The 27,929-nt window shown below is 41.0% G+C and overlaps 1 protein-coding gene across 1 annotated transcript; it reads left to right on the top strand.

Annotated features, from left to right (window-relative positions):
* Positions 1–29: 29 nt before the first annotated feature.
* LOC130470407 (protein MAINTENANCE OF MERISTEMS-like) lies at positions 30–26,168 on the top strand. The gene is made up of 7 exons (XM_056840518.1): positions 30–350; positions 23,741–24,581; positions 24,665–24,823; positions 24,903–25,220; positions 25,303–25,443; positions 25,509–25,616; positions 25,704–26,168. The coding sequence occupies exons 2-7, from the start codon at positions 23,742–23,744 to the stop codon at positions 25,896–25,898; spliced, it is 1,761 nt and encodes a 586-aa protein (XP_056696496.1). The 5' UTR covers positions 30–350; position 23,741; the 3' UTR covers positions 25,899–26,168.
* The last annotated feature ends 1,761 nt before the right edge of the window (positions 26,169–27,929 follow it).

The raw sequence follows: 27,929 nt of genomic DNA, 5'->3' as shown, positions 1-27,929 counted from the left end.
TAAACCCTTGCAACTTACACGTGGCAACTTATAACCTTACCCACCTTCCTGTTGCCTCTCACACTCTCTCAATCTCTCTCCCCACGTTGCCCCTCTTTCTTCATTCTCTCGCTTTCTGTATCTCCTCAATTGCTTTCATGAACAAAAATTTCTAAGCAAATTCAATGAAGAAAATCCGGTAAAAATTCTTGATTTGAACTCATCAAATCGAAGGGTGTACCTAGTTTAGTGCTTGCAAAGAATTTTGGAAAATAACGAACGACATTCAAGATATAACAAATTCATGGTAGAATTATCATAAATCGTCTTCGATTTGAAACCCTAATTATTTCCTATATTTCTATCTCTGGGTATGATATCTTCCCTCCTTTTCTCTTGTGGTTCATTTGATTTCGTTGTTGTTCTTCAATTACAATCAGTTAAATTTAATTTTGAGTTTTTTTTATTCATTTCGCTAAAATAAATTATATCAATATTTTGTGATTGATCTTTTACCGATTATGGTGGTATTTTACTTAAATTTTGATGAATTAACTAATTTTCTAGATCTGGCGATATTTGATTCTTTTCGGCATGTTTGTTTTTGGTTTACTTTTTTAATTTTTGATGCACTATGCAACAAATAAAGGTAACTATACTTGTAAACAAAAATACTATAGAGCAACTAGATGATATTGATCAATTGGAGTTTGATTTTTTGTATATTCCTTCATTCCCATGGTTCTAAATTTGGCTAGTAGATAATATGACAGTGAACAATATGTCATCTTAAACCAGTGCCCTATTTATTTCATATAGTTACGTATTTACTCAATTTATTTTAGTAGCAACCCTCTAAGTTACCAATTTTTTTAAACTATGGGTACATATATTTTATGTATAGTCACCCTTCTTTATATTTATACAAGTAGTTACCGTTTTAGATCAAGTGACGCCTTTTAACATATATATAGTGACTACGCATAGTGCCCCTTATGAAATGTTTCCTTCTTTAAATTGTGGTTGCCTTTTGAAACATATAGTGACCCTTTTTAACATATAGTGTCCTTCTTTGAAATATATATACTTCTTTTATTTTTAGTTACCCCTTTTAACATATAGTGACCTCTTTTCCATTTAATTTTGTTAAATGAACAAAATAACAAGAACCAAAGATCAATAGTTTGATAGTCTATGTAGGATTCGAACCTACACCATCATGCAATTGCATAATAGCTCTACCAGTTGAGCTAATAGAATTTACAATTACAAATTCATTTTCATTAAAAAAAATTGGACAGATTAGTGTTAGGTTTGAAGGAAATAATGCCCTTGGTCCAAGTATGCATTTAATGTTAAGTCTAATAAATGCGGTTCAGTATTAATTATACAAGTTAAATAATTCAGTGAGATCAAGTGAACTGTATGCCTAGCTAGAGGCCGCTTCAGTTCAAGTGGAATTAACAATATTAATCCACAGCTTACTCTTGACTGAACCCGTAGGGTCACACAAATAGTACGTAAACGGATCAAGGTTTTAATGGAATTAAATACTCCATCTATGGATATTCGAAATCGACGGATCTTGGTTCCAGTGGGAGCTGAGATCGTCAAAGGCAAATTATGAATACTCTGGAAACGATGATATTGCCGGAAACAGAAATATGGATCGTATCGGAAATATAAATATTATCCAAGTCGTAGATGTTGCCGGAAACGGAAACATGGTACGTATCGGAAAATATTATCGGGAATGGAAATATTGCCAGAATCTGAAATATTGCCAGAAACGGAAATATTGTCGGAATCGGAAATATTATCGGAATCGGAAAATAATTTCGGAAACGGAAATATTAAATATTTGTTCGAAACGGAAATTTATTCCGGAATCGGAAATATTAAATATTGTTCGAATCGGAAATGAATTCCGGAATCATAAAATTAGTCGGAAGCGCGACGTACGAAATAAACATCGGACGAGCTTGCTAGACGCAAGGCCCAACACGAAGCTAGGCCCAACGCCTAGGAAAGCCCGCGCGCACAAGCAAGCGTATAGGCGCAACCCACTACGACCAAGCAAGCAAGCCCAGCCAAGCAAGAAGCAAGGCCAGGCCCCCGAGCAAGGCCAGCGTGCTGGCGCGCCCTTCTTAGGTTGCGATCAGCTGCTGGGCCGAGCTACGCGCGCGCGCACAGCGCCCTTCGTGGGATGTGCGTGTGTGTTTGTGTTTGTGTACGAAGCCTTGATCGATTAGGATTCGTTTAGATTAATTTCCTAAATCTACTAGAAATTAGGTGATTGAATTTAAGTTAAATTCAGATTAGCTAAATTGATTCCTAGTAGGATTCTAATATCCGATTTACCTACCCTATAAATAGGTGATCATAATCACAATTTATATACATCACATTAAAGTATTCATACAAGTTTTAGGCTTAAAACTCAGATTTTTATTTGCTATAAAAACCGAAAATTACATAGAACCTTAGGTGCAATTCTAGTTAATTAAATCTAAGGCGGATCCGAGCGTGCTGTGGACTATCTACGGAGGGACAACATTTGGAGTCCTAGGCTTGTTCTTGTTCGGTTCGGGCGCAGCTAGGGAGGGTACGCTACAAAGTGTATGTGTCCTAAATTATGCTAATTGTTATGTGGTAATTAATTTGGATTCCTGGCTTTATGGTTTTTCCGCATGATTTATATTCAGTTATATGTATAATAACCTTACAGTGGTATCACGAGCCTCTAACTATTTCAATAATAATTAGTTAACATGGTTAAATTTTATAAATTTGTAAGGAATTAAAAGGGGTGATTAATTTTGTAATTGTAATTAATTGCAAATTTGCGAATTTTTTATTTTTTTTTGCAAGCAAGCAAAGGGCAATATATTAAGCTCAAACAAACAATATTACAACCTAAGCAAGAGAAACCAAGGGAACAACCTAAGGCAACTCAACAACACCAACAGATTCCAACAGGAATCAAACCAACCTAGAGAGTTACAAAGCTACTAACCACTCTCTATCTAAATCACTGAGTTTTTTTGCTACTGATGCTTAGGACTCTATGCTTAATATCAAACTGCAAAGAATACAACAAGCTCTCAATAGTAGGAACTGAGTGATCCCACACTGCAGAATTCCTAGCTTTCCATGCAGCATAGAAGACTTTCCTTTTGAAAACTGATTTACAGTTCCTTCTGATCCAGTGCATGATCAAGCCCACAGAGGTTCTGTGGGTGTTAATCCCCGGCCAAGCCACGAGGTCAACCAAGAATCTTCTATTGTAGACACAATCAAAGAATAAGTGTGCACATGTCTCAACAGTGTTGCCACAGAAAGGACATAAGTTATCAGCACACACCCCATACTGGAATAGTCTATCTCTGGTTTTGAGTCTCTCCAAAAAGAGCACCCATAAGGTAAACCTGTGCTTAGGAATGGTGATCCTATTCCACACATATCTTGCCCATTGAACCTTTTCTGTTTGGGCCTTGATCAAGTTGTTCACTTCCTTAATAGAGAATCTGCTTTTTGTAAGCCAAGTAGAAGAGCTCATAGCATTACTACATGCCTGCTTTTCCTTGCATATGCATTTAACAGCCCAACTGGCTGCAAGTGGAGCCTGGTATTGCAGCCAGATCCTGTTTTTGATGTAGACTATATGCATCCACATCACCCAGAGATTATCTTGCTTTTGTTAAATGGCCCAAGCCAATTTTCCCACAGCTGCCTGATTCCACAAAGCCAAATTTCTGAACCCAAGACCCCCCTGATCCTTGTCCATACACAAGTTATCCCATTTGACACTTCCTGGTCTACTATCATCATATACTCCATACCAAAGGTAAGCTCTACATATTGCATTAATTTTCTTGATGATTGAATGGGGAATAAGGAAGATTTGCCCCCAATAAACACTAATACTCATCAGGACAGAGTTGATGTGTTGCATTCTGCCTACAAATGACAAGTGTCTAGAACTCCACACTTTGATTTTAGCCACCATTTTTTCCACTAACATACTGCAGTCACCTGCTTTTATCTTTCCAGTACTGATGGGCACTCCAAGGTACTTGAAAGGAAGTTGACCAAATTTGAAACCAGATAAGGTAGCTATTTCCTCCTTGGTGTGTTGATCAAGCCCACAACTATAGATGGAAGATTTGCCTGGGTTAACTTGCAACCTAGTAGTGGTAGAGAACAAGTTCAAGCCCTCAAGAAGAAGCTTCACAGAGGCAGTGTCACCATTGCATAACAACAGTAGATCATAAGCAAAAACTAAGTGGTTTAGAGCCATAAGTCTGCACCTGGTGTGGAATTTGAAGGATTCATGTGAGGCAATCAGTTTCATAGTTCTGGAAAAATATTCCATACAGAGTGTGAACAATAGGGGAGAAAGGGAATCACCTTGTCTCAACCCCCTCCTTGGATGGATTATGGAAGAAGGAACCCCATTGATTATGATAGTGTACTGAGTAGTGGATAGGCAAGTCATCACCAACTGAATGAAGTGAGCAGGGAATCCCAACTCCACCATTATCTCCTCAATAAAGCTCCATTCTACTGTATCATAAGCCTTCCTTAATCCAGTTTCATAAAACAAGAAGGTCTAGCCAAACCCCTATTGTACAATTTGATAATATCTTGGCACAGAAGAACATTGTGAAGAATTGATCTACCAGCAACAAAGGCACCCTGATTGGGGGAAATGATGTCAGGTAGTACCAGTTTAAGCTTTGAGCATATCAATTTGGAGATGCACTTGTACAAAACAGAACAACAGGCAATAGGCCTGAAGTCACCCACTGAAACAGGAACAGGAAGTTTAGGCACCAGAGAAATTGAGGTGACATTGATTTCTTTCAATAGTTTCCAGTGGTGAAGAAATCTTTGATAGCAAGACAGAAATCATCTTTGACAATGGGCCAAGCTGACTTGAAGAACTGGCTATTAAAGCCATCTAACCCAGGAGCTTTGGTTACAAGGATAGAATCTTACATTTGTTTAATATCTGCATCTTACAAGCTGCACTGCAGAATGTTCTTATGAGCCAAAGAGAGTCTAGGCCCTTGATCAATTATAACAGGTTTGACTGGTGTTCTATTCTCTATTGTAGCCCCAAAAAGAGAAGAATAAAACTGGTTGAAGGCTTGTTGGACCTGTCAGAATTAGGTGTTGCACTCCAACATAAATCCTAAATGAGATAGAAAACTACGAGAATCCTATTCCTAATATGATTCGGAAACAAGAGTTACGTATTAATTAAAATCATAACGAGCCTAGAGTTCGTAACGGGCCCAGACGCATTCCGTCATGAAATTGATACGCACTAAAAGACTCGATTAAGTCTCAAACACTACGGATTTCAGGAATCCGAATCTGACCAAGAAAACAGCCCAAACCCTATTTTCAACGCCTGGCTCTGGGCGCCGAAGCCTGGGCGCTGGAATTGTTAGGTTATGATACATATGATATTACATAAATCATGCGGAAACAACCATTAACCCAGGAATACATATTATTTACACATAATCATATAGCATAATTTAGATGCATACTCTTTGTTGCGTGCCCTCCCTAGCTGCGCCCGAACCGAACAAGAACAAGTCTTTAGGACTCCAAGTGTCGTCCCTCCGTAGATAGTCCACAGCACGTCCGGATCCGCCTTAAGATTGACCAACTAGAATCGCCCTTAAGGTACTAGAATTTTCGGCACTTTTGAGCAAGATGTGTGACTGAATTTTTCTCTCAAAAACTCACTTTGAATACTTTGAAACTCGTTATAAATTGTGAACCCAGGCCACATGTTTATAGGGGTATGGAAAGAGAATTGGAATCCTATTAGGATACGAATTAATTAAACTTAGAATCCTACAAGAACTCTAATTAATTAATTTATCAAATAGAATTAGGAATTTAATCATTAACCGAACTCTGCACGTTTTAGGAATCGTGCATGAACAAAAACACTTACGCACACACACACGGCAGCCACGATGGGCCGCCCATGCGCGTGCGTGCGAGCAGCAGCCCACGCAGCGAGGCCTACGCGAGCTACAAGCCCACGCAAGCACCTGCGCGCGCTGCGCGCGCTGTGCGCGCTGCCACGGCCTGCTGGGCCTGGCCTTGCGCTGGGCCTGGCGTGGCCTTGGCTGTTCGTGTGGCGCGCTTGGCTTGCTGGGCGATGGCCTGGCTTCGTGCTGGGCCCTCGTCCGGCAGGCCTCGTCCGATGCTTATTCGTACGATACGCTTCCGATTAAATTTCCGATTCCGGAATTCATTTCCGATACGAACAATATTTAACATTTCCGATTCCGGAATTAATTTCCGTTTCGAACAAATATTTAATATTTCCGTTTCCGGAATTATTTTCCGATTCCGATAATATTTCCGTTTCTGGACAATATTTCCGTTTCCGGCAATATTTCCATTTCCGATAATATTTTCCGATACGTACCATGTTTCCGTTTCCGGCAACATCTACGACTTGGATAATATTTATATTTCCGATACGATCCATATTTCCGTTTCCGGCAATATCATCGTTTCCGGAGTATTCATTTCTTGCCTGTGACGATCTCAGCTCCCACTGAAACCAAGATCCGTCGATTCCGAATATCCATAGATAGAGTATCTAATGCCATTAGATACTTGATCCGTTTACGTACTATTTGTGTGACCCTACGGGTTCAGTCAAGAGTAAGCTGTGGATTAATATCATTAATTCCACTTGAACTGAAGCGGCCTCTAGCTAGGCATTCAGCTCACTTGATCTCACTGAATTATTAACTTGTTAATTAATACTGAACCGCATTTATTAGACTTAACATAGAATGCATACTTGGACCAAGGGCATTATTTCTTTCAGTCTCCCACTTGTCCTTAGGGACAAGTGTGCATTTCCTAATTCCTTTGTCGCTCGATGCTTGCTCTTGAACATAAGGTAAGAGTTGTCATCCTTATTATGTCCAGAGGTGTTCCTCGGTTTCAGAGTTCAACTGATCAAATAAACAGATAATCATAGCCTATGATTCATCCGAGCACGGCCATGCATTTCACAGTTTCTAGCTCTCCGAGTGGCCTTGTACAACTTTTAAGCATCTCATCCCGATTTATGGGAGGACAATCCCAATCTTGCGAACTTGAGATTAGACTTCGTTTGATAGGTGATTACCTGAGCGTTGACTTTATAGCCTCCTTTTACGGTGCGACGGTTGGTCAACGTCAAAGCAACCAGTTCTCAAACAAGTAATCTCAAATCACTCAGGTATTGAGGATTTAGTGTCTAATAATTTTAATGAAATTTACTTATGACAGATTTTCATCTCTTACAGTAAAGTTTCATAGGTCTTGTCCGATACTAGTCTTCCCAAAGTAAGTATCTATGCAAATGATTATGACATTGCCATGTCCACATAGTTCAAGAAACAGAACTACTGGTCATCTTGCATTCTAATCGTCTAACGTTTTCTATGCGTCCAATTTTATAGAAAACTCCGACTAGGGACCATTTTCAACCTTTGACATTCAAGTTCACTTGATAGACATTTCTTAGTCACAGGACTGGTCTTGACAGTCTATCTTGAATATATCGTCAAATTGAAGGGACTCATCATTTAATACTAAACCAAGATTAAATGGAATATGAAAATACATTTCATATATGATAAATGTTCAACCCCAATGTTTTATAACCATGGGCTTCAAACCCATCTTCTAAAACAATTCATGGAATTCAAAGCTATGCTTGATTTCCAGTGCTACAACGTGAGTGTTGCTTCTCACTTGTTGCATAGGTTTAGTTATCATGCTTTGCCAATCTTAATATCCTTTTCATTGAATGTTCTTCGAGATATGAGGATAAGATCTTTTCGAGTTTGTTTATTATGTGATCTAGTCTTTCTTACTTCGATGGTGGTTTTACTCATTTTTCAATGAAGAACCATCAAGTTAGCAGACGTTTTTCTTGCTTCAAGAGTGGTTCTACGCATTTTCAAATGAAGAACCATCAAGCCAGCAGATAGGTGATCTACCCAAGTTCAGTGAAGAACTTTAAACAACCCTGTTTTATTGCTTCTTAGGCAATAATTACTTTTACTTCAACTGTTTAGGTTGCTAGTGATGCTTTGTTTGGATTTGCTTATCCAAGCAGTTCACAGATATGTGGAAGACTTTCCAGCTGTATCTTAGAACATAGAAATTAATATTTTAATTTCCCACGCAACAACGCATGGTCTCCAATCCATGTTGCCATTTCGAAACACGATGCTCTTTAGCTCGTCCTTGTCAATGGTTAACTCCAAAGGGTCTTGCTTGATCCTTTGCCAGTGTTTATGCGTGTAGCATCAATATTTAGCATATCTTTATTTCCTTGAATCAAGAACTATTCCTATGTACCTTTTCAAGTACCATAAGTGTTCTTGATCTCAATCCAGTTGATCTTCACTTAGATCAATAGAGATTGGTATATGTTCGTCATGCCTAAAGTCATACAATACGTTTTTGGCGATCCTCATATTATATCATACATGATAAATTCTTTTGCAGAATGATTCCCAATTGAATTCTATTCATGTAACCTTAGCTCATTCAATTTCAGCAGATACTGAATCCAGCTAAATTCTTTGACATATAATATAGGTTTAAGAATCTCATTTAGACTCTTTGATGTTTAACTTAGTAAATGCTTATACATAGTTCAAACATCATTTACTTAGATTTATTCATATGGGTCGAATATCTCCAATGGAGTCTTTCGTGTTTGATTTAGTAAATTTCATTACTTAATCTAAAACAACATTATAAGATCTTTGTAACCAGATCTTAATACCCAGTATGCACTAAGTTTCGCCATGGTCCATCATTGATGAATAATTTCAAATCTAAGTCATTAGCATTTGAATGTTTATTTCACAATAGAGAGATATGTGTGTGATACACATAGGACCAAATAAGTTTTTATGTACTCCCAATAAACTTCTTATACATCTATAAGAATCATGTATATTTTATGAAACTAAAATGCTTATTAGCTTCACTTAAAGTACAGTTCCAATTCCCAATTGCTTGCTTAAATCTGTACTTAGATTTTATAAGCTAGCTTCCTTTTCAAGCATTACTTGGATCCACAAATCCTATGACATGTCATGTGCATAGTTTCTTCCAACATTTGATTGAGGAATACGTTTTGTCATCCAATTGAATATGTACCAATATGCAATCATTGCTTGATTTATAGACTTGAGCATTACGATTATGCATGAGGTTTCAACACAATCCACGCCGTGAATTTGCTTGTAACCTTTAGCAACTAATCTAGCTTTGTGTGTGAACACAATTTCATGTTTGATGGTTTATTTTTTTTTTCTTAAAACAAACTTGCAACCAATAGGTGTGAACCTATTCTTGCAAATCAACAAAATTTCAATTTTGTCATCAAAACATTGAGTATGTTTTATGGCCTTTAACCATTTAAAACATTTGAGTCTATATATGGCCTCTAACCATTTTAGGGAATCTGGGTTTCGTCATAGCTTTCTTACAAGTCACAAACTCATTAATCTACATGATAATAGTTTGACTGCAAGTTGTAGGTTTCTTCACTATTTAATAGAAGAATCTCATAGTTTCATTGACCTGATCTCTATGTTTCTTCACTATCTAATAGAAGAATCTCATAGTTTCAGTGACTTGAATTCTATGCCTACTTGGGTATAGAACATCAAACAATAGAATATCAATAGCCACTTGAAAGTCCTTTGAATATTCTGTTCTCCTTGAAGCACTTGTAAAGTCTTCTAAGAGATGTCTATTCTTTAAAGCCACTTGTAAAGTCCTTACAGAATAAGTTCGGATTTTCTGAAGCACTTTGAAAAGCCTCCGGAATGTCCGTTTATGTTTGTTGTTCGCCTCGAAGACTTTCGAGGTCTATTTTCTCCCACTTGTCATTTTGGAAACGAATCTCCAAAAGGACATTATTTCGAGCAAACAAACATTATGTTCTCAAAAATTCATGGTAGAAACAATACCCTTGTGTTTCATTTGAATAAATCATAATGAAACATATATCTATACTTGAGCCTTAGTTTGTCGAATGACAAACACTAAGCTCCCACTGAGTTTTGCAACTCTCTAGATATATTTTATGAAAAGTTATTCTGAAATTACTTTTCAATAGCTTTGACGAATTTGGTTTAGTTTGGTGGTAGTTGAGCATTTTGTTTTAGAAATTATAGGAAAAGTCTTTATGATTCATCATTAATCGAATCAAGTACTAATTGACTTCGATTATCCCAACTAAGATATGCTATATCTTATGGACCTAGATTGTGAACACACAATCATTGATGATCATATTTGGTCTCAAGTAATCATGAACATGATCTAACCTAGATCTTTATGATTTCTTGCCAAGTGGATTTTATACTTCTGAATCTTTGAACTAGCCAAACAGATTCAAATTTATATCACATTTGAGTAAATAAACCTATATTCACTCAAATCCATGTGAAATAATAAAGTCATAAAATCTTTCTTTAGCTTTGAACTCTATTGTCTAGGCGTTCTAACAATAGTTCATATCTTTTGTTACTTTCAACAAGTAAGACTAGTTGTCTTAAATTGATCTAGAAATCAATCAATTTTCAAAAGTCTATCAAAATAGAGCTTTTGAATGTTTAACTTGTTGATATGGTCTAAGCAACAGTGCCAAAGATTAGTGGAACTCAAATCAAGGGGTTGATTTGAACCTAGTAAAGTTCTTTAAAGAGTTGTTTGTTTTAATCAACCATATTGACTCAACCTGTAATTGACCATTTCATTCAAATAAACAAACAAACATTGTTTTTGTTTTTCTTGAATGTGAGTCTTTCTGTGTTTGAAAACAGAAATTTAGGTATGTTGATTATGGAACAAAATAGCCATTAAGTTCCAGCCTTTGAAAGGACTTAAAACAAACTAGATGACCCTACAACTAATGTAGCATTGCCATGCTTCATTTCCCACTTGTAGGAGTGTATCCTAGCTTCCATTGTTTGAGTTATTACCGAAGTAAGAACCTCAAGCGGTATATGATACCAAGGAAGTTTGATTGCTAGGTCACTTCTCTTTAAACATAAACTTATAGGTAGAAACGGAATCGTAAATTCCTTTCATTTGTTCCTCGTTTTCCTATTTCTTGTACCCTTTCTTATAGTCTTAAGAATTGAATTCTTTAGTGTTGACTTTTATACTTTGTTAGACATGTCCAATGTCACCAACAAGGTTCTTTCCATTTAATTTATGTTGAACATTCTGTTTCAACTAGATGATCTTACCAGAAGCTTCTAAAGTTCTCTAAGCATTGATTTATTCGAATGTCTAGGGACTAGACTCATTCGAGAATTAAATCGACAAAGATATTAGGTTGTTAACCATTGGTAAAGCTGAGCGTATTAAACTCAATGCTTTATGATCTCAAAACTACAATGTATTTTGAATTCACAAGCACCAATTGGTTTTCCATTCGACTTTGATGTTCGAAAACAACCATAAAAGTCGCTATAAGAAACGTACATTTTAAATTGCTCACTTTCTCTCATTTCCGTGAATCGTTCTTGGATTCACTACCAATCGAGGAAATTTACTGTTACCTTTCTAAAAGGATTTATTGCAGTGCAAGATATTTAATTATAAACAATAATTAAAACATACATTGAAGCATGCAAAGTCTAAACATTTATCATGAATAATAACTTGAAATTAAAGCAACCATGCAATTCAAACAAGTTATTAGCATTTTATTCGATTTTATTGTTCCGGCAGGTGTGAATAAAATGATTCCAAGACCCTAAAACTATTGAAGAATTAAGCACAGTTTGTCGACTCAATTCTAAAACATTTTAGGTAAGCAAAAGCCTTTTGCTAATAGTCTAGAAACTACTCTTGGTTGATAGGTACGTCTAAGAACTTATTAGGTAAACCTATCGATTTTGCCACGACATAAAAGGACTCCTTACTTATATCGTTGAGTTTCACCAAAACTAACATGTACTCACAATTATTTGTGTACCTTGCCCCTTTAGGACCAATAAGTAACACCTCGCTGAGCGAAAACTATTACTAGATTGATATAAAGGATATCCAAGCAAGTGTATATTTTGGCATGGCACCTTTTAACTCAATTTTTAAGTTTGGAACTTAAGGCTCTTACTATGTTGGTTAGATTTTAAGTGAACTAAAATCCTTAATCATGCAACATAATCAAGCTTTTGATCTCATGCATTTTAAGACATATTTAAAAGCAATAAATAACTTAAAACATGCATAAGATTAAATGTGATCTAGTATGGCCCGACTTCATCTTGAAGCTTTGACTTCAAAGTCCGTCTTGAAAATCTCCGTGGGAGGCACCATTTTCTTAAAATAGGATAAGCTATAACTAATTACAACTATTTGATGGTTCGCAGACCATATTTGAATTGAAAAATAACTTTGGTACTTTAGACCAATTACATTCAAATTAATGGTACGCAGACCATATTATCTATCCTATTTGGGCCATACTAGTCACTTCATAACCTGCAAAACAGTACATATACAATATATACCATTCACCCATTCATTATCATGAATGGCCCACATAGCTGGTTAGTAAAACACATTATGCATCACGTAAACATTTGCAGCAATTAATCAAGGGCACCAATAATCTACCAATTATTCAGTCCTTATTAATTCTAATCAAGTTGTTTTAACCTTAAGGATTTGTAGACCTAATCAAGAGTTTATGACTAAAAGGCGCTCCCACTTAAACCAATAAATTCATATGCTTTACTAATTTTAAACATAAAAATGTATTTCTAGTCTAACCGGAAACATACAAATTTAATTAAAATTTAAAGCTCATATAAATTTATAATTGAATCCAAAAAATTTAATTTAATTTCAGTCGTTATTTAAATTAATTCATGATTTTAATTTTAGTAAAATAATTAGAATAAATAAAATTTATTATAATTACAATATTCAAAATTAAAATCCAAGAAAATAATTTAAATTATTAATTTTAAAATTAATTAAAATTACGTGAACTGAAATTTTCAAATTAAACATTCAAAACGATCTAATCGTAACGCAAACACCCTACGCATTGCACGCCCATGGGCCGCACGCACACAGCCATTGCTGGCCATGTGCGCGCAGCCCATGCGCTCGTCGCATAGCTGCTGCATCTCCATCGCAAGCCATCGCACGCTGTGGTGCTCGCTGCGCGCGCGCCAGCGCTCATCGCACGCGAGCCATCGCTCGCAGTGCGCGCTCGCCAGCGCTCGCCGTGCGCGCGAGCCATTGCTCGTTGTGCGCGCGAGCCATCGCTCGCTGTGCACGCGACATCGCTCGCTGGGCGCGCGACATCGCTCGCTGTGCGCGCGAGCAACGCTGGGCGCAGCGCTCGTGGCACGCGAGCTTGCGCTCGCTGCGCGCGAGGCTGCGCGCTCTTGCGCGAGGCAGTGCGCGTTGTGGCGCAGCTCGCTTGCTGCCCACACGCGACTGCCTTGGCTTGCCTTTCGCCCATGCCCATTTGTTCATAGCTCGTGGCCCACGACACAAGGCAGGGCTGCTGCCTTGTGCTCGTGCACCACGCCTTGCTCATTGCATTGGTGCCGCACGGGCGACGAGCTCCCTTGCTCGTCGTCGCATGCCCGCACTATACAACACCCCTTAAGGGTAACACGAAGCGTCCATTGCTTTGTGCGTGCAAGTTATATGAACGAATCGCATTAAAATTTAAAATTTATATTTAAAATTAATGACAAATTAATAAATAATATTAATTTCATAATTTTAGGGCGAAAAATCGAAAATTTATTATTCAATTGATTTCCGATTGTTATGGATTCAAGTCTAGGTCATAAAAATTTAAAATTTATCATAAATTTACAATTTTTATGGTGGTTTTAATCATAGGTTTCTAATTAAATTATAATTAATTATGAAAATCAAATTAATTCTAAATTATTCTAATTTTCAACAAATTAATCATAATTACAAATCAGATTGCATAATTAACAAGGCTAGGCATTCAAACTTGTTAAACATATACAGTAGGTCAATCAAAAATTCAAGATTTATCAACAAGAATCGCAAATATTTAATTTAACATCTTAAATTTACGAAATTTTGCATTCGAAAAACTAAAACCTTCGAAAAGTCATAGTTAGGCTTCGAATTTGAGAATTCTGGGTGAGTAACGAAGAAACTGCCGAAAAACTGCGTACGTATAATTAAATAAACGCAATTTGCAATTAATTAACAATTACGAAAATTAATCACCCCTTTTAATTCTTGCAAATTTGTAATATTTAACCATGTTCATGCAATTTAGATTATGAAAATAATAAGGGGCTCGTGATACCACGGTTAGGTTATGATACATATGATATTACATAAATCATGCGGAAACAACCATTAACCCAGGAATACATATTATTTACACATAATCATATAGCATAATTTAGATGCATACTCTTTGTTGCGTGCCCTCCCTAGCTGCGCCCGAACCGAACAAGAACAAGTCTTTAGGACTCCAAGTGTCGTCCCTCCGTAGATAGTCCACATCACGTCCGGATCCGCCTTAAGATTGACCAACTAGAATCGCCCTTAAGGTACTAGAATTTTCGGCACTTTTGAGCAAGATGTGTGACTGAATTTTTCTCTCAAAAACTCACTTTGAATACTTTGAAACTCGTTATAAATTGTGAACCCAGGCCACATATTTATAGGGGTATGGAAAGAGAATTGGAATCCTATTAGGATACGAATTAATTAAACTTAGAATCCTACAAGAACTCTAATTAATTAATTTATCAAATAGAATTAGGAATTTAATCATTAACCGAACTCTGCACGTTTTAGGAATCGTGCATGAACACAAACACTTACGCACACACACACGGCAGCCACGATGGGCCGCCCATGCGCGTGCGTGCGAGCAGCAGCCCACGCAGCGAGGCCTACGCGAGCTACAAGCCCACGCAAGCACCTGCGCGCGCTGCCACGGCCTGCTGGGCCTGGCCTTGCGCTGGGCCTGGCGTGGCCTTGGCTGTTCGTGTGGCGCGCTTGGCTTGCTGGGCGATGGCCTGGCTTCGTGCTGGGCCCTCGTCCGGCAGGCCTCGTCTGATGCTTATTCGTACGATACGCTTCCGATTAAATTTCCGATTCCGGAATTCATTTCCGATACGAACAATATTTAACATTTCCGATTCCGGAATTAATTTCCGTTTCGAACAAATATTTAATATTTCCGTTTCCGGAATTATTTTCCGATTCCGATAATATTTCCGTTTCTGACAATATTTCCGTTTCCGGCAATATTTCCGATTCCGGCAATATTTCCATTTCCGATAATATTTTCCGATACGTACCATGTTTCCGTTTCCGGCAACATCTACGACTTGGATAATATTTATATTTCCGATACGATCCATATTTCCGTTTCCGGCAATATCATCGTTTCCGGAGTATTCATTTCTTGCCTGTGACGATCTCAGCTCCCACTGAAACCAAGATCCGTCGATTCCGAATATCCATAGATAGAGTATCTAATGCCATTAGATACTTGATCCGTTTACGTACTATTTGTGTGACCCTACGGTTTCAGTCAAGAGTAAGCTGTGGATTAATATCATTAATTCCACTTGAACTGAAGCGGCCTCTAGTTAGGCATTCAGCTCACTTGATCTCACTGAATTATTAACTTGTTAATTAATACTGAACCGCATTTATTAGACTTAACATAGAATGCATACTTGGACCAAGGGCATTATTTCCTTCAGGAATTACCTGGGTACGTGTTTTTTCCTAATTCTTTGTGGATTAGAACTCTGCAATTCTATCTTTCCACGAACTCTTCCCTATAAATACCGCCCCAAATTCGACGTGAAACACACAATTCATATTCTGAGTATTGACTCCAACCCTTAGCCTAAGCCTCTCGCTGCGAAATTGTTCACGCGTTCTATCGCAATCGATCCATAAATCGAATAGAACGTATCCTGTCCCATAATTTGAGATTCGTTAAATAAAAAGGAGAAATAGCAAAGTCAAAGTAATGTGTCCCTTTTCGATGATTTAATTGCTTTCCTCGCCCTTTTTATGAACTGTTAAACTAACTAAATCTGATTGTTCTACCACGCCTAACAAATATAATATTTTTGGGAAATTGGATTATCATGCTAGGTCCCTTAATGCTATTTAAATCAGATAATCGCGATCGATCTAGTATTATATGTTGCATATTGGTAAAATCAACTCAGATTAGTTTAATAGTTAACGCATGTCCCTTCAATTATTTATGCTGAGCTAGTAAGGATATCCTGCCTCTGGAGTTATCGACGAGCGAGTACTCCTCTCGGTAGTTACAGTCCCCCGAACCCTCAATCTCTACCTTGCGGGTGTATGTTGAGAGATCCCCACACCAGGGATCACAAGGGAACCTACGGCCGTCGTGGTCAAATATAATTGCACTCCCTTTATGTCACGATAACCGGGTTTTTTCAGTTTTTCTCATTGTCGTTAAAAAATGAATGGCGACTCCTATATTACTAGTCAATTGGGTTTAAACTCACAGGAAATCCAATTACACTTGATTGAATAAAAAGAATCATCACACCCACGAGGGACGAGGTCACGCATTAGCCTCGTGCTTTTTCGACCCCCTCACAGTGGCGACTCCACTGGGGATAGTGAAGGAAATACTCGTGCTTGTAGGTAATCAAAATAGCCGAAGGGTGAAACGATCCTACCCCGCGTTTATTTCCCCATCAAGTTGGGACGACCTGAAAATCAGCGTATTAATGTGAACGGGCAGAACAGCATAACGAATCTCGGCTCCCTCGGGAGTTGGGACTAAGGATACCTTTTTTCGCCAATAGGGGGGTGCATACGCCGCGCATGTTTCCCACTCGGTACTTGTGCAGGTAGTACACCTATCCCGAACCCAATCGCTCGCTCATTAGGTCCCTCTCGCCTGCATGCCCCCTTGGCTTGCACTTGCGGGTTGGCCTCTTGAGCGAAATTCGTCTGTTGAAGACACTACCTCGACCGGGGCATGTGTTGGATCTACGATAGAAGGGTTACCAAGCCAGGGGCAAATAACTACCCATAGAAGCCTATCATTAACTACATGACATATTATTATTGCCTCATGATGGAATGTTAGTTATGTGTAGCGAAATATATGATTGTGTGTGACAAACTGTCCTAGAAAAACCAACGACCTTAAAAATTGCCCAAACATTCATAAACCAATTTGCCAAAGAGTTATATCGAAATACGTGTTCCGCAAACCCGAATGATCGCCACAAAAAAAGCGACGCTCGGGATGGCCTATAACGAATCCCACAAACGCTGCACAACGCGTAAAGGACGTTATTAGGCACGCACACAAATCGAAGTCGCATAAACAGAAGTAAACGCAAACAGAAAACGAGAACCAGCCAGGGATGCATTTTCAACGCCCCTGGCTGGGCGCCAGAATTTCTCACGCCCGACGCTGGGCGCTGAAGTTGCTGCTTGGCCTTTTGGTCAAGCGCAGCAGCCTCGGTGCCCGCAAAAAAAAAATACGTAGCACAAAAAATGTTCGTAAAAAGAATTGCTACGAGGGCGTAAGAAAAGCACTCGATTTCAAAAGCGACTCATAAAAAATTAATAACTCTTTGCGTCGTTGTTAGGCCTCCTACGACGACAATGCTCGGCACTAAAAATCGAACATGCAAATAATTATGAATGTCACACGGGCAAGTGTTTCGAAAATTCAAAGAATGACCAAAAAAAACCAAAAAATGTACCAATAAAAGAAAAAGCAAAAAACCAATAGAGAGAGTCGAAGTCTAGACTAAGTAATGCTTGAAACTTTGGGAACCTAAACTTTAGCTTATCTTATGCCTAGGACTGGTCCTGCCACTTGGTGCCGATCAGGGAATCAACGGTTAGTGCGTCTCGAAGATACATCGCCAACATCAGGTTTAGTGACTCCAAGCTCCGTCCGTCGTCCCTCATTTCAAGGATCTCCGCTTCCCCAACATCGATTCGCACCTTCAAACATGTCCATCGATGATTTGCGAGACCAGATGGTCCAAATGACCCAACTTATGGGCCAATTGAAAATGAAAAATGAAGCTTTAGCGAACCATGGGGAGCAAATAATTCTCCCTCGATCCTGAACCTTTTCCTGGCAAACTACCAGAAAAGTTCAGTTCATCTGACTTACCAAAGTTCAAGGCCACGGACAATCCCCGTGATCATCTACTGATCTTTGTGAATGCCATGAACTTGAAAGGCGTGGATAAGTCCATGTATTTACCTGCCTTTCCTTTGTCCTTGGAACCTGTGCCGCTTAAATGGTACTATCACCAGGACCCTAAGCTCTTCCCCACTTGGGAAGACTTTGTCAATGTCTTCATCAAGCAATACTCGTCGAACATGGATTTCCAAGTCACCATGCGCGAGCTGGAAGTTCTCTTCCAAAAGAAAAATGAGGGTTTCACAACCTACTTTGCTAGATGGAGGGACCAGGCGGCCCAGCTAATCAATAGGCCTCCCGAAACAGAATTGGTCCAAAAATTCATTGACAACCTGGACCCGACTTACAGACAACACCTTAGGTACCTGGGACTTGACACTTTCAAAAGAGTTTATGATGTGGGAATAAAAATCGAGGATGATCTCGCAAAAACCATACAAAGCAAACCCACATATAAAAACAACACCTATAATCGGGGTAACACATCCCAAGCCCAAGAAGTCCGTGCTGTAGAAGAGACTCCCGCCCGAAGAAGCCCTGTAAGATGGGTCCGAGACCGAAAGTTTGCCCCACTCAGGTCGACTTTGGTACAAGCCTTTGAAAGATTAACCAATCAAGGAAAGTTGAGACCTATAGGCCCCACCCGTGACCCTCCTGTCAAAAGCAAATATTGGGTCGAAGGTACTTACTGCAAATTCCATCAAGGAAATGGGCATGACACTGAAAACTGCTGGAACCTAAAGAATACCATCCAGGACATGATAGAGGATGAAGTGATACCTCTCCCTAACATTGGCAAACCCAACAAAAACAAGAGCCCACTCGGCTCTTGTCACATCTCTCTCGACCAACCCGAAAATGAGAACTTCGACCCTACGGTGTACATTACACCTCAAGGTGCACCACTCGCTGTGGTCCCTATGGATCAAATTGAGAGAGAAGTGTGCGGTGTGTGGGATGATGATGCTGAAGATATCTACCTATCTCAAGTGTCGGGCCAAGACCTCTTTACTGAAACTTGGCCCGGGTATGCTCTCATCGACACCACCACTCAAGAACCCGAAGTCGACAACCTCACCAGATTAGGAAGAATATACCAACCTGATATTCGCCCACCTCCTATGGACGATATCCCAGTCAGACAAGCTCCTGAGAATAGACGGCACACCACCGTCGCAGAAGTCATTGAAAATCCTCTTTTAAAACAATTGAAAAGAACCAAGGCCGAAATTACCATATGGGATCTCATGTGTACCTCAAAAGAACATCGCGAAAAGCTTATTCGCTCACTTGACCTCATCTCAGTGCCTACATATATCACACCTGACTCATTGGTTAACCACGTCACGAGAGACGCTGGAGAAAAGGCCATAGTTTTCACTGACAAAGATTTACCCAAAGAGGGGGGTGCCCATAACAAAGCCCTCTATCTAGTAGTTGGATGCAAAGGGCAAAACATCCCCCTAGCGCTTGTAGATAACGGTTCGGCGGTTAACGTTTGCCCGTTGCGAACCGCCCATTGCTTGGGACTAGGAAGCGATGACTTCCAAACCTCCAGACAAGGGGTACGAGCCTATGATAACTCCCGAAGGCCTGTGTTGGGAAAAATCAACCTTACCATACAAACCGGGCTTGTGGCACGCACCACGGAGTTTCAAATAATCGACATCAAGCCCACTTTCAACCTCCTATTGGGGCGACCTTGGCTCCATGACTTAGGAGGTGTGGCTTCTACCCTGCACCAAATGGTTAAACTTAACCATAACGGGGTGATACTAGAAATCTGCGCCCCTCCTCTCGACATCAGTTGTACTATGGTTGGAACGGCCGAAACTGCAGACGACCTTTATGGGTTTCAAATGGAAGAAGCAATCCAGTTCATTGAAGACTATGATCCAGCATTCCTAGACCCGCATGCATCCCGGGTCATCCCTAGAATGCTGCTAGCTCAAGGTTATTTCCCAGGAACCCCATTGGGCATAAGAAAGAAGGAATGCACATTCCATCCTTTACCCAACTGTGAGGGGGTCGAAAAAGCGCGAGGCTAATGCGTGACCTTGTCCCTCGTGGGTGTGACGATTCTTTTTATTCAATCAAGTGTAATTGGATTTCCTGTGAGTATACACCCAATTGACTAGTAATATAGGAGTCGCCATTCAGTTTTTAACGACAATGAGAAAAACTGACAAAACCCGGTTATCGTGACATAAAGGGAGTGCAATTATGTTTGACCACGATGGCCGTAGGTTCCCTTGTGATCCCTGGTGTGGGGATCTCTCAATATACACCCGCAAGGTAGAGATTGAGGGTTCGGGGGACTGTAACTACCGAGAGGAGTAATTCGCTCGTCGATAACTCCAGAGGCAGGATATCCTTACTAGCCCAGCATAAATAATTGAAGGGACATGCGTCAACTATTAAACTAATCTGAGTTGATTTTAGGAATATGCAACATATAATACTAATTCGATCGTGATTATCTGATTTAAATAGCATTAAGGGACCTAGCATGATAATCCAATTTCCCAAAAATATTATATTTGTTAGGCGTGATAGAACAATCAGATTTAATTAGTTTAACAGTTCATAAAAAGGGCGAGGAAAGCAATTAAATCATCGAAAAGGGACACGTTACGACGCACCCTTGAGAGGTGCGTCACGGTTCTCAAAAAACTAACCACTTTGACTTTGCTATTTCTCCTTTTTATTTAACGAATCTCAATTATGGGACAGGATACGTTCTGTTTGATTTATGGATCGATTGCGACAGAACGCGTGAACAGTTTCGCAGCGAGAGGCTTAGGCTAAGGGGTTTAGAGTCAATACTCAGAATATATTATGTGTCGTTGTGTGTTGTTTCACGTCGAAACTAGGGGCCTATTTATAGGGAAGAGTTCGTGGAAAGATAGAATTGCAGAGTTCTAATCCATAAAGAATTAGGAAAAGAGACGTACCCAGGTATTTTCAGCGCCCAGGCCTGGGCGCCGAAGATTTCGGCGCCCAGAGCCAGGCGTTGAAAATAGGGTCTGGGCAGTTTTGTTTAGTCAGATTCGGATTCCTAAAATCCATAGAGTTTGAGATTAATTCGAGTCTTTTAGCGCGTATCAATTTTGTGACGGAATGCGTCTGGGCCCGTTACGAACTCTAGGTTCGTTAGGATTTTAATTAATACGTAACTCTTATTTCCGAATCCTATTAGGAATAGGATTCTCGCGGTTTTCTATCTCATTTAGGATTTATGTTGGAGTGCAACACCTAATTCTGACAGGTTTCTATCTTTTATGATTTGCCACTTTTAGAAGTTACCTTTTACGGCAGTTACTATTTTTAGCAGGTTTCCATAAATAGCAGGTTTCGGGTAAAATGAAATGGGGAATCGAGATTCGTTTATTTTATAGGAGATGCGTTGTCAAGTGGAGTTTTTATGCTTTCATCATCGAACCTTTCCCTTGCGGGAATGGGGACAAAAGTAGGTGTCTACAGTTAGCCCCCACTTTGACTGAGTCTTGGAGTAAGACGATGGTCAAAGTATTAGACGGAGTGCGTCACACAAGCCATGGTGTATGTGACCTATTTTGCGAGGGTCTCACGAGCCCCCGAGTGATAACATTTGACTTAAGGGTTATCACTTGAAGTGTCGACATATCCCTCACGCGTCATTGGGATTTGTCAACTGATAGTATAGAAACTTCCTCACTTTGTCATTGGAAGTATCTAAAGAGGCGTAGAAACTCCCTCACTTTGTCATTGGGAGTAGCTACAAATGTTTTCGAAATTAAAGCTGTAAAGTGTAATTGGGCCTGGCCAAGCCCAATCACGAGGTAAAACGTTTTTAAAGATTCTCATTTTCAGGGCTAGCTAAACGAGAAAACCCCCTTGTTTTTATAGGACGTAAAACGAAGAAAAATCCAGCACATCGCTCTTTTTTGGAAAAACGAAAAACCAATCCTTTAATTTTTGGAAAAAGGGAAAACCAATCCTTTAATTTTCGGAAAAAGGGAAAACCGATCCTTTGATTTTCGGAAAAAGGGAAAACCGATCCTTTGATTTTCGGAAAAAGAGAAAACCGATAAAAGTTATCGATGCAGCGACTAAGGACCTGCGCTGTTAGTGACGCAGACCCCGCCCGCTGAAGGTGGGCGAGCCTGTCCGCTCAGGGTGGACCCCCCGTCCGATAGAAGTGGACGAATCTGTTTTGATGTTTTTGAAAATAAGGACCTACGCGGTTTGTGACGTAGACCCCGCCGGCTGAAGATGGCGAGCCTGTCCGCTGAGGGTGGACCCCCCGTCCGATAGAAGTGGACGAATCTGTTTTGGAATTTTATTTTGTTTTGTTTTTTGTTTTTTTTTGAAAATAAGGACCTACGTGTTTTGCGCCGTAGACCCCGCCGGCTGAAGATGGCGAGCCTATTTTAAATTTGAAGACTTTATTTTTCGAAACTGAGGACCTGCGCGGGTAGTGACGCAGACCCCGCCCGCTGAGGGTGGGCGAGCCCATTTTGAATTTCTTATTTTGCCTATGTAGAAGAGCTTTTGGTGATTACAACCTGTTAGTGGGTCGTAATATTTCCTGATTAGATGTGTCCTATAAGTGGGTCCACACTGTGTATATTTTTGTTTAACGATATTTTATTTTATTATTTTTATATATTTTTTCAAAATACCGTTTTTTTGGGATAGAAATATCAAGATTATGGATATCTTTACACAAAATAGGGGAGTACGCGTGCCCGACAGCGAATATTCGCTGTCTGGGAAGCATTTTCAGCGCCCAGGCCTGGGCGCGAGAATTTCTAATGCCCATAGCTGGGCGTTGAAAATGCGAAAGGGGGGCTGGTCTTTAAATTCGCGGACCGTCTCCTTCCTTTCCCATTTCCACCATTTTCGCTCAAACTCTTCACTTCTCTCTACTGATCTTTGCTCGTTTCTTTCACTTTTCTTCACGAGTTCTACTCCAAATCACTTCTTAATCTTCCCAATGTAAGTAATTTTCAGTAATTTTGAGCTTTTTTGTCAATATCAGTATTTTTGTCAAGTATTTTTGTGCATGAAATTGATTTGGGGGTTTTTGATTTTGTGCCCCTTTCCTTCAATTAGATAGTTGGAAATGTTCCACATAACATTTTAATTAGTTTGTGCATGTTAATTTTTGCATGTATGTTGATTTTTGCTGAATTTGGGCATTTTCATGCTAGCCCCCAAGTATACCTACGAATCTAGTATTTTCTTATAATGTAGGTGTTCTTGGTGTATTGCTTGCGTTCCTCATAATTCATGAATGACAAATTATGGGAGAATTTTGATTTTGCTGGAGTTAATTTTTACTTAGGGAATTTTGCTAAGTATGAACTTAGTATCATGTTTTTAGGAAACAAAAATTGTATGACTCCATTTCATGAGTGAAATGCACTCTCTTTAGGGATCGGTATGAGTGCCGATTTTGTCAAAGGTATAATGCTTTGTTGTATTGTTGATCAGCATGTCTTACGAGTCGTTACCCCCTCCTGGTGGCCACGAGGTGCGTGGCATGACGCGTCAGTCGACTGGCCCGGGTCCCCTATGGGTGGGCCCTGAGCTTTACGATGGTCGTGATCTGCACTACGACCTAGAGCACCATGTGACTTCCCGCCTTCACGCGAGGAGAGAGACTACGGTTCGCGGCTATGGCGCCGCGACGAGTGAGATCGTTTTTAGCTATCTGAGCTCGGACGCCCAGGCCTTGGGGAGGGCGAGCTCACTGTTTCCGGTGGTTGAGACCTTCTGGGAGATACTGCGGCTCAACATCTCCCTGTCCTTTCTGCGGTCGTTCATGAGGTGGTGGTGGGATACCACCAACACCTTCCATTTTCCTTGGGGCGAGATAACGATCATTCCTGAGGACTACACAGCTTTGTCGGGTTTGACCTTTACAGGGAACCCTGTTCGTCTGAGGTCGGACGACCCATCGCCGACTGTTGCTGAGGGTACCAGGCTCCTGGGCTCGTGGATGGGTAGTAGGTTACCTTCGTACCAGCCCCGTGGGATACCTTTCGCTGACCTGATGTGGGCTTTGGAGCACGGGGTAGAGGAGTCGCCTTCGAGACAGGCTCGGTTGTTCTACCTCCATTTTATTACTTCCACTTTTCTATCGGGTCCGACTGACACCTTTGACCCGAGGTGGATAGGCATGGTAGAGGACGTGTCTACACTAGGTGACTATCGCTGGGGCGATTTGGGCTATGCGACGCTAGTCGGCCAGATGAGTTTGTCGGTGCGCGTCTCGGACCCGAGTATACGTCACTTTGTGATTACATTAGCGGGAGTGTCGCGTTTGATCGAGGTATGTGCCTAGACTTTCTTTTGTTTTTCTCGCTTTTACCCGGCCTCTTTTTTAACGTTCTATTATCCTTTTCTTTTTCGCAGCTGTGGGCCTTTGAGCACTTACCCTGGCTGGCTCCCCGAAAGGGGCAGAGGCCTTTGGAGTTCCCTGCCGGTCGCGGTTGGGGTTGGAAGAAGAAGCTGACAGTGCGTCCACCGCCCGATACCGTGTGGGATCTTATCCGGGACGGGAACCCTGAGCATGTACAGAATCTTATCCTCTATCTCGTATTTCGTCATTCTTTTCATGTGCGAGATCTGACTGCGTTTCGTACGAAAACAGGTGGTTTGGACCCCATGGCTGTCTTTTAGGGGTACCCATGCTTCGGTCAGGGAGAGTTATGCCCTGAGCCAGATGCGGGTCTTGTTCGTTGGCCGCCGGGACCCTGTCTGGTACCTGGGAGAGCGGGTACGTATGCAGACGGTCGGGGTTTTTTCGGTACCCCGGCCTCCGCCTGCGACCATGCTGTCTACTCGCTCGATAGGCGAGTCGTGGAGGGTCCACTCGAGGACTGGTGTGCAGGCGACAGAGTTGGTGATAGAGGGAGCTAGCTATTACCAGTTTATCCAGGATTCTCTTCGTCTCTCGGAGCCTGGCGCTGTAAGTTGCCTTCGCTCTTTGTATTGATTTTAGTGTTTTCATGTTCGTGCCCATGTGTTTATGCCTACTGTGTTTTCTGCAGGAGGGTCCTGACCCTTTGTTGGGGGGATGGGTGCTTCCCGATGCTCGGATCTCGTATACCGGAGAGAGTGGATCCGAGATTGTGGAGACTTTCCCGGAAGACCGGGTTTTCCATGCTCCGCTCCCTGAGGGAGTTGAGGCGGTATGCACCTTTTATTTGTGTACTTTATATTTTTTCTTTCTTTTTTACTGACATTCTTGTTTTAGGTTCCGGCCCGTACGGCCAATGCGATGGTGGGGGTGATCAACCGGTTGAAGTCCGCGTTGGTTCGAGCTCGGTCTGCACTTTCTTGCAGGAGCCCCCACTCTACTCGGGTAATTTGCCCTTTCTTTTTTTTCTTTTGATCTGTACCCTTGGTTTGGCTTTCGGTTATTCACTCTCTTTTTTGTCCCTTTTTGCAGACGGCTACTGGGCGTGCTGGGGCCGACGGCGCGGGTCCCTCGGGCGGGGGACACGGTCGTCGCGAGAGAGAGAGAGCACGGCACTCGCCCCTACGGCATCGCCGTTCTGACGCGGGGGTGAGTTCTTCCGGGGAGAGGTCCGAGCCGGAGCGTAGGCGGCGTTCCGTGTCGGTGGCCCGAGAGCCTAGCCCCTAGTTGCAGTCGCAACCTCATTTTTGGGGTGACTCTGGCTGGGGTCCCTCATACCACGGGGAGTGGAGTGGATGGACCGGCGAGGCTTGGAGACACGGAGCCGATGACGAGTCTTAGGCTTACCTCCTGTTTTATACATATTCATTCTTGTGTTCCGCATGTATATATATATTTTTTGCGATTTTTGGTGCAAGAATGTTTTGAGCCTTCCGTGGGCTTTGTTTTAACATATTATAGCAATATTAGCTTCCTAAACCAACGACGAATTTTGAAAAGGAAATGACTTTCGTAAAAATAATGAGTTCATATAAGAGTGCACATATATTTTTAGACTAACCGACTACTTGGGGTATTACATATGCATGTTCACTATCTTTTGTTTTTTGTCGACTCGTGTCATACTCCTTTGTTGGGCTTGTTCCTGGAAACTCTTGTGGGTTTTTCGTTTTATTTGGTCTTGCCCGTGCATGGGTTAGGGTAGAGTGCCCTTTGCAATATCTTTTCTTTTTGATGCGTTGCATGACTTTATTATTTTCTAATTTTTTTTGGACCGAATCCTTGAGAAGGATTGCCTACGTATCTTGTCAGAATCAGGTCGCGCGTAGTTCTAGCTTTTTGAAATTTTTTTTTTGAAAGGGTGTTCATTACTCGTCTGCTTCCCCCCCAAGTGTTCGTGGTTCTTTTGAGGGTTAGAAAAAGGAGTACGAACACTTTGTAGAAGCGGGAGGGTAGGTGGCAAGAGAGAACGACGCCCGATTTAGGGCGAAGGAAATATCGGCGCCCAGGCATGGGCGTGAGAAATAACAGCGCCCAGTCCTGGGCGTTGAAGTTTTGTCCTTCGCTTTTTCTGCTTTATCGAGTTTTATTCCGTTTGTTTAGAGTAATGCGCAGAATGTTTGCTTATGAGTCTTAATATGTTTTATTAGATGCCTTAACTCCGGACTGAATTTTATTAAATATAGTATTTTTTCAATTGGTCTAAGTTCGTGATGTTGCGAATTCCGCTCCATCTATGTCGGCTAGTTGGACTGCTCCGCCAGGTAGGATGGTCTTTACAAAATATGGTCCTGTCCAGTTAGGCCGGAATTTCCCTCGAGGGTCCGTAGTAGGTGCGCGGACTTCTTTTAATACAAAACCGCCTTCTTTGATGTTTCGAGATTTGACTCTTTTGTTGAATTGCCTTGCGATGCGCTTTTGATACACTTGCACGTGATGTAGAGCTCTCAACCTCCGTTCGTCTAAAAGGACGAGTTCGTCGTACCTAGCTTGAACCCAATCAGCTTCGGGTAGCTTGCTTTCTAGGACGATCCGGAGGGAGGGAATCTCCAACTCGACCGGTTGGACTGCTTCCATTCCGTATACCAAGGAGTAGGGTGTTACTCCAATGGAGGTGCGGATTGAGGTTCGATAGCCCCATAGTGCGAAGTGTAATTTATTGGGCCAATCCTTATAATTTTCGGCCATTTTTTCGATTATGACTTTAATATTTTTGTTGGCCGCCTCTACCGCGCCGTTCATTTGCGGCCTGTAGGGAGAGGATTTATGGTGTTTGACATGATATTTTTTGAGCAGGTCTTGGACTTCGGCCCTGAAGTGGGAACCTTGGTCGCTTATGATTTCATGTGGAACCCCGTATCGACAGAATATGTTCTTTTCTAGGAATCGAGCGACATGTTTGGCTGTTAACTTTGCATAGGAGACTTCCTCTACCCATTTAGTGAAGTAATCCATTGCAACTAAAACGTACTCGTGTCCCCCTACGCCTGTTGGTGTTACCTTGCCGATTATATCTATACCCCAGGTGGAAAAGGGCCATGGAGAAGTGAAGGTGTATAGTTCTGAGGGAGGTAAATGGTTAAGGTTACTGAAGATTTGGCATTTTGGGCAAGTTTTTACAAAGTGATGGCAACCGGTTTCCATAGTGGTCCAATAGTACCCTGAGCGGGATATTTTTCGGGATAGCATTTTTCCGTTCATATGGGGTCCGCACACGTCGTTATGGTATTCTTCCATTATTCTTTGGGCTTGGTTTTG

The sequence above is a fragment of the Spinacia oleracea genome, chromosome 1 (assembly GCF_020520425.1).
Source record: "Spinacia oleracea cultivar Varoflay chromosome 1, BTI_SOV_V1, whole genome shotgun sequence".
NCBI lineage: Eukaryota > Viridiplantae > Streptophyta > Magnoliopsida > Caryophyllales > Amaranthaceae > Spinacia > Spinacia oleracea.
Note: the sequence above shows the minus strand (reverse complement) of the source record. Positions and strands in the feature narration are given on the sequence as shown.